The sequence below is a fragment of the Formica exsecta genome, unplaced genomic scaffold (genome assembly GCF_003651465.1).
Source record: "Formica exsecta isolate Colony F162 unplaced genomic scaffold, ASM365146v1 scaffold170, whole genome shotgun sequence".
NCBI classification, from domain to species: Eukaryota; Metazoa; Arthropoda; class Insecta; order Hymenoptera; family Formicidae; genus Formica; species Formica exsecta.
Genome location: NW_021849016.1, coordinates 335,594 through 343,886, shown reverse-complemented (window position 1 = coordinate 343,886; position 8,293 = coordinate 335,594). Strand labels below are relative to the sequence as shown.

At 33.1% G+C, this 8,293-nt stretch overlaps 1 protein-coding gene across 3 annotated transcripts in view; it reads right to left on the bottom strand.

Moving 5' to 3' along the window:
* LOC115233308 (patched domain-containing protein 3) overlaps nucleotides 1-8,293 on the bottom strand; it is a 34,446-nt gene that overhangs the window by 12,116 nt on the left and 14,037 nt on the right. For 2 of the 3 annotated variants that reach the window (XM_029803635.1, XM_029803636.1), the window contains exons 2-4: nucleotides 1,585-1,858; nucleotides 894-1,104; nucleotides 565-750 (exon numbers count right to left, since the gene is read on the bottom strand). In XM_029803635.1, coding sequence (XP_029659495.1) covers nucleotides 565-750; nucleotides 894-1,104; nucleotides 1,585-1,858 — 671 coding nt within the window. Of the gene's footprint in view, nucleotides 1-564; nucleotides 751-893; nucleotides 1,105-1,423; nucleotides 1,491-1,584; nucleotides 1,859-8,293 lie in introns of those variants that run through there. The other variant, XM_029803637.1, reaches the window with a different exon arrangement.

The following is an 8,293-nucleotide window of genomic DNA, read 5'->3' as shown; positions in this document are numbered from 1 at the left end:
ACCACATTGACCAAAGGTCACAAAGGTCACTCAAGGTCAAGTCCATATTTTTATCATGTGGCCCCCTCGAAACCATGCAACTTTTGTCTGAAACGTTTTTCCATATCTTTCATATTTTTCGAGATATTTGCTTGGGGCGATTAAAATGAAACGCCCTATATATACAAAGAGAATGTACAGAAGTACAGAAATTAGAGATAAAGACTACCATTTATATACATTTTTTAAGTTTTCTGAGCATCTTAATTATATTTTATCAAAATTGTAGTTTGAAACACATTTCTCGAGAATTGTGAAAAACCAAAACTTTTGAACAAAAAATTGCCGCCGATATTATCATCGATCAAAATAAATAAAACACTCCATAAGTATCGTTCTGCAGCATTCATGTAAAATGTATATATTTTTATGCAACTCTAATCGTTCGCGTATGAATGAATTATGGTCAAGACTATGGTTACTTTCAAGATCGTTGTTGCGTATAAGTAAGATAACTGACCAGTTTTTCTGCGACAAGCTCCGCGAGCGTATTCGCGAACTCAATAAAACGAAGAGTAGACTCACATCTCGTCTTGCTGTGGACTATCGACTTTGATGAAATAGCCGAGCTGTATTGAAGGCACCGATTCTACAGTGAGATCGTCATTGAGAACACTTCCACCGAAGAATACCGGCAACAAATGAGCGTCCCAGGTGGTCGGATTGATCGTTATCGGGAATGTCAGATTTAGCTTCCGCCTTTCCACTTCGCTGCAAAAGTCGAAGACTCGATCAAAATTCGATGCAATTAACAAATTGTTTTAAGCAAAAAAAAAAAGAATGCTATTGTTTTTTTTTAAATTGGGGTACGCAATTCTTCATTTTTTTGCACATATTTATTGCAGTATGATTACTCTATCACGTGATGCAGATTTAGAATATCGTTGGTGAAACACTCATCAAGCCACCGTGCGCAAATCTGCTCGTATGTGAATTCGTCGTTCTCATATTTTGCTTTAACATTTTTAATTAATCGATCGAGTTTCATCAGCTCCTCCCAAATCGAGCTTTTCAGCATGTTATTCCCGCCGTCCTTTGGAATCACAATTACATGACCGAACCGGCCTGCAACAAGCAACAGATTTAATTGATCTCTAACCAAGAATCATGAAATGTTACCTTTAATTATAGCAAGAGGAGATTGAGTTGTGGACTATATTTCTACACAAACATGGCGAGGAAGTCTAATTATGAAAGTATTTAATAATAGAAATTATAAAGAAAAGAAAAAATATTAAAGAAAATTAACTTAAAGTGAATTTTATTTTACGAAATTAAAACAGAATTGAGATTATGAATCCAATAATTTTAATATTAAAAAATTTCAGTTAAAAAATGATTGCAATATTTAATAATTCACTTTTATATTTACTCGCCTTGTATACTGTATCTTTTCTGGAGCATTTTATAGATACAAGAAATTTTTTTATCCTATGTATTTTATGTGCCAGCTGTCGATTAAAAGGATTCTCTGGGTTTATTAGATTCATGGAATTCTTCGTGAGAGAAGAAATCGGCAGAATGAATGATTGATGAAAATCTCACCTGGTCGAGTAATACGACCGACATTGAATTGATGGCTGTAATTAACTTTGAAGTATTGCTCGACTATCGCTCGTTCGGTCTTGCTGGGGCCGTTGACGGGCGAGAAGAGATATTCCGGATCAATTTCGTAGTGTATCCTTTGATAGCCGGTGAAGCATATGCAAGCCAATAGTATCGGCACGATTACGAAGTAGCCGGGATGTCGACCGACAATGAGGCCAACTTTGTAAAACGCGCGGTTCAGGAAGTCATCGACACATGTCAAGTGCCACATCTGAAAGCGAAAGTAACAAACCCATCTGTTAATTGTTATTTCATTTAGTAAAAGATTAATAAAAGAGTTGTGTACTGCTAAATTACTATGGCATTGAAAGTTATCGCGATTTTCGTAACTAAAAGTGAAAACTAAAAGTCTTGTGGAATGAAGAAATTAAAACAATGGTCGTTTTTCTGCAAACAATTCCTAGGACGGTGTGCAAATGATAAAATGTTTGCATAGAAAACACACGCTTTATGCAAATGCAAAAAATATTTCGAGCTATCCAATTAGTATTTGGCATTTATAATGCGTTACACGTGTATATCTACGCGTCGGTAAATGCAAAATAAGTTGCTGTGGTCGAATTATATGTGTATAGGATAGAATCTCTCGTACGGTTCGTTAAACCCACAATGAGAAAAATGTGCTACTCGTAATTTTTTTGGCCCCCCCCCCTCTTTTCCCCTTTCTCTCTCTTTCTCTCTATTCGTTTTTGTTACGTAAAATTATAAAGTTATCGCGATTTTCGTAACTAAAAGTGAAAACTAAAAGTCTTGTGGAATGAAGAAATTAAAACAATGGTCGTTTTTCTGCAAACAATTCCTAGGACGGTGTGCAAATGATAAAATGTTTGCATAGAAAACACACGCTTTATGCAAATGCAAAAAATATTTCGAGCTATCCAATTAGTATTTGGCATTTATAATGCGTTACACGTGTATATCTACGCGTCGGTAAATGCAAAATAAGTTGCTGTGGTCGAATTATATGTGTATAGGATAGAATCTCTCGTACGGTTCGTTAAACCCACAATGAGAAAAATGTGCTACTCGTAATCTTTTTGTCCCCCCCCTCTTTTCCCCTTTCTCTCTCTTTCTCTCTATTCGTTTTTGTTACGTAAAATTATTATTTGCTTAAGTCGATGACTGTATTCGGCATAACACGGCTCGTTTATTTAATGTTCCTTGAAGTGGAATATGCGAAAAAATCTGTCATTTGTCTGAAGTGAAATATTCGAATAAATCTGTGTCGTAAAGAGTCAAGTTAAAACTTTACTGAACTGAAGCTTTACGAAAGCAGGCAGTGAAGTGAAACTTATGATAATTTCAACAATTAAGACTTCAAAGATGTAAGATTGAATATTATGGATAAAACCACGAGAAATCTATAAAATTAAGGATATATTTTAAAAATATATGATGTAGAATCGAAGGAGTTTTATATCAATGATTTTACAATTTACATCTTCTTTATGTCTAAAATATCGAGAAGTCCAAATTGTATCCATGGCTGGTTTCAAGATAAAATATCAATTTCAACTGTTTGAATTATCAGCGACTGTAGCATTAAAGAATTTGCACGAGGGGAGCATTTAGGATGATTGTCATTGAAATCATGTAGAAAAGTGTCGTCAGACTTGACCTACATTCAGAATTACGTGTCCAATATATTAAAACCGCAACGAGATTATCATAATTTACATTTTATAGAAACGAATCATATATTAAACTAACGATATTGTTAATTTTAAAATTAAAATAAAACAATAAAGGCAAATTATTAATTTTAATTCTTTATTGCGCAATTTTGTCTCCTTTTGCTTCCTTATAGAGGAAGCTTTGTTTTCGTGACAAAATTTTTTTTCGAGGTATGTATGTATGTGTGTATGTGTGTACGCAATATATTGTACAACCTCTAACTTCCGCAATTTTTGAGATACCGGGCTAAATTTTTTTTACATGGATAGAGTATCATTAAAGGATGGTTGGTATTGAATTTGGTGAGAATCGATGAAAAGGTTTATTTTTTATAAAATTTTTAATTTTTCGAGAAATATCTATACGCATAACTTTAGCAAATTTTGAGATATCAGGTTAAATTTTTTTACATGGATAGAGTATTATTAAAGGATGGTTGGTACTGAATTTGGTGAGTATCGTATATGAAAGGGTTCATTTTTTATAAAAATTTGGATTTTTTGAGAAATGTCTATACACGTCTTAACTTTTGCAAATTTTAAGATATCGAGTTAAATCTTTTTATATAAATAAAGTATCATTAAAGGATAGTTTGTATTGAATTTGCTTCCTCTATGAGGAAGCCAAAATTGAAAAACTCGCTTGCTTTAAGGAGCTTAAGTTTTGTGAGCGAAATAAAATTTCTCTATGAGGAAGCAATGTGCAAATTTCTAATTTGCACAATTTTGTTTCGTATTTTTTCGATCTTATCTCTGTGTCTTATCTGTCTAGTACATAAAGGAGCTTTTTTATGTTATACACATATACACATATACACATGCATACATATATACATATACATATTAGAAATTATGAATAATTTTAATTCTCTTATAAACGGTAGAAAAATAAAACTGACACAGAATAAAGATTTAGAGTTAATTTAAAACAGATTTTTTATTTAATATGCTTAAGTTTATATAAACACACATACATACGCACAAGTTTGACGTAATGTCATGGCGTAACCGAGACTCGATTAACTTTACTTAAATCCGTTATTCATAATACGATATCTCATAAATAATTCAATTCCAATTCTGTGATTTCACGTATTTACATATCAATGACAAAAAATGATTGGAATAATTGTTGTATAAGCTTGCAAAATTATACATGTATAATAATCTAATCTAAATAATAATGTAATAAAATAGTACAGTAGCAATAAAATATTTTAAGTTATCTTCTTTGTTATTATCGCAGTATTATGCGAATCTGATCGAAAAGATTCATCTTTCAGTTAGCGAAAGAATATTCGCTTGAATGATTCTTTATCAAAAAGGGCTCATTGATCGAAACTAGAATTCTATACCTTTTGTTCTGACACAAAGCTTTATTTTATGGGACGATGGTGCCCCCATAAGGGATTACATGACATATCGAAGGAGGATGAATCATCCCTCGTCAGATTTTCACGCACGTTCCTCTCCTCACCTTGAAGTGTTTCAAGAAAGTTTTTAATTCATTTTGCGTATAGACAGTCCAGGAATATATGGTAACTAGGAATATATAGCTAACTTTAATCATCGTATCAATTGAATTAAAAGGAGACAGAGATATCCTGAATAAGTCTAGCAAGAATAATAGATGTATCTCAAACAGATTGTGTGAAATAAATATTGGTTAAAATATATATTTCTTTTTGAATTTCGTTAACACGTTACTCGAGTATAAAAGGTCCGCAGTTATAAATTTCTGAATTCCCGCAACAAAGTTCTATATAATTTCGCAGAAACGTTGCGCATCGATATCGCAAACTCCTCCATAAATTTCCACACATAAACGTAATGTGTACGTCTGGCGAAATAAAAAGCTCCATAAATCCCAGTAAAGCCTGTTACCGGCACGGTGTTTTGCGACACGAAATGGCATTAGTTGCAAATATAGATTCATGCAGAGGACGGTGGCGAGCGACTTTCTAAAACCGTTTGCAATCCCGGGGCTACGGATTTTCCGCGCACGTCGCGTACTTATCATTAGCAAGAGACACGGTATCGCAAACGAAGTTCAGAGGCCAGTACCCTTCGGCACGTGCGTGGTGTTTCTCGGAGAAAGTTACGTTGAAGTTACTTATTGGGTAATCCCGACTCGCCGCGCACTTGTCGTTTCTGTTCGTTTAGACACGATTGAATAACAATCGCATAACAATAATCGGCGCTTTTGCCACGCCATTTTAGAATCGGTTGCACTGCCGTTGCTAATCCCATCGGGGTCTTAGATTTTCACGTGTGTTTGGAATGTTCGACGAGGATTTTCTCAAGTCGATGACAAAAGGAAGCTTCGCACTGCCGTTGCTAATCCCATCGGGGTCTTAGATTTTCACGTGTGTTTGGAATGTTCGACGAGGATTTTCTCAAGTCGATGAGACAAAAGGAAGCTTTGCGCTGTTTTGCATATTATTTGCATCTGCCTTTGTCATCGAAGAGAGGAATAATTATTTCAGGGCTTTAGCAGTAACTTTGACCTGATCTGAATAAATAGCTTTGATAACCAATGGTCGGATGTATTCATACTGATAGGTCATTGTTCTTAGAATAGTAGACGTAATTAGAGTTGTTTTCACTGGGTTGTTCCAGTTGTTAGATAAGCAAAAGTAAAAAAAAAATGGAAGTGATATGTAAGATATATATATATATAGAGATAAGTTACGAGAGATCGAGGAGTAAGTCTCGCGACCGAAACTCGACTCCAGACACGCGCACGCCAAGATATCCGCTACCGCGATACGCGACGCAAGCTTACGTGCGGGAACTTTGTAATTAAGCCAATTTACGAATAAAACAGATATATATATATATATATATATATAATAGCGAGCCTTATTTCCCGTCAGCGGACTTGAATCGTTGGGTAATAATACTTGAAAGTATTTCTTTCTTTTTTCGCAAAATTATATATCAATTAATCAAATCATATAAATGTGATTGATAAAGGCTAAGAACAAGATAACAGATTTTACATAATAATAATAATAATAATAATAATATAGCAAATGAATTATTAAGCGAGCTTGCTGTTACATGATTTGCTCGTAACTGTCGACTTGATCTTGTCTATTAGCCATATATCATATACTGATCTTAATTGTACCGATCTGATATAAATTGAAATTTTTATCTATGCTGTCATTGGCATTATCTTATGTTTTTATAAACGAAGAGTGCTATGTAAAGATCGAAGTTCATACTGTTGTGACAGATTATTATCGTTAGGTCACTAGGACATTTGCCGCTATCTTCTTGATGCTGTGTCAGTAATTATAAACAAGCAAGTAAAACTACTCACTCTAGCGATCAATATATTATCAAGAATGAATACATTTGAATAATTCTCTTATTTGAGAAATTGCAGAGTTAAAAATATGCGGATCTCGAATATCAGAGTAAAAAATCTGTGAATTAAAAAAAAAAAAAACAAGAAGGCAGTTTGAATTAATTTAAATATTATAGAAAGTTGAAATTTATAAATTCGCACTTTCTTCGTATATTCGAAATTTAAAATAAAAAGATAAGTTCCATAATAAACTTAAGAGATTATGTCGATTGTTAGGGGGATTTGTAAGATAATATAATGAAAATTTGTTATGCCAATAGAGAATATAGAATGGAGGCAGTGTCAGAAATTTGCGTGGCCTATTATCGAGGCATCGAGCAGCTGTGATTGAATAGAAATTTTTGAAAATCGTAATATCACAACGTCGCGAACGGAATTAAAATTTATGTATAATATATCTTTTGTATAGAATGGTACATCTCTTTATAAGCGGTAGAAGTCTCGTAATAAACTGTCGACTCGTTAAAAATGATGATGGTTAATGATACTGATGAAGTTCCAAACAGCAGTTGAAAATGCAAGACACACGTCTTAACGACTCGCTCGCAGAATTTTAATTGTCCAATTTCACCAAGTAAGCGTCCTCGCGCGCAGTCTCGCGATTCGTGAAATTCGCACGTAATAGCTTTTGTCGAGAGACAAACCGAGTAGCAGACATTGACGTTTATAACTTCTCGCGATGACGTTGAACGCTGTGTGATCGTCGGGAGAAAATTGTCGAAGTATGAAGATGAATGGAACGCGAAAATATAAATCATATTATTTATTACTACACTGAGAAAAAAAAGTTGTTAACTTGATTAAATGCGTTTAACTGATTACTATTTCTTTAATTGAAATATTGAAATATTTAAATTAAATACGCATTATATTAAATCTAACATAACATATTTGATTTAAATACTTAAATATTTTCATTAAAAAAATAGTAATCAGTTGAACGCATTTAGTCAAGTTAATCATTTTTTTTTTCTCGGTGTACATATGTTATTTTATATTATTCTATTAGTTGTGTGTGTATGTGTGAAAAAGATAACGTTGTTTATACCCGAGAAGAAATTGACTTTATGTTATTATATCAGAGATCATATATAATAACATATATAATTTTGTACTATCATATATAATAATATCCGAAATTTGACGCGATATTATCTTATTTTTAAATAATCATATTCGGCCAAATTTGTTTTTATATATAATTAGATCTAGCCAAATATGATTATATAAAGATAACATCATATTGCGCCAAATTTCGGATATTATTAAATATAACCAGATCATATCGCGTCAAATTCCAGATTTAATTATACACGATTTTATATAATTACATAAATCCATTTTTTTCAGGTAGACAACTATTCTCGTTTCTGAGTTTCGTAATCATCTTCGTGATGAATAAAAAATTGCTTTCCTCATGCTTCCCTTAAATATTACTATGATATTAGTCGATGAATTCAATGGGAAGGAAATTATACAGATAAAAACCCACGGCAGAGGGAAAGTATATTCAAGCATAAGAGTGATTGCTTCCTGGAGATCAGGAGAGTTAGTAGAGTATGTTCAAATGGCTGAAAGTAGTCTCAGTGAGCGAATT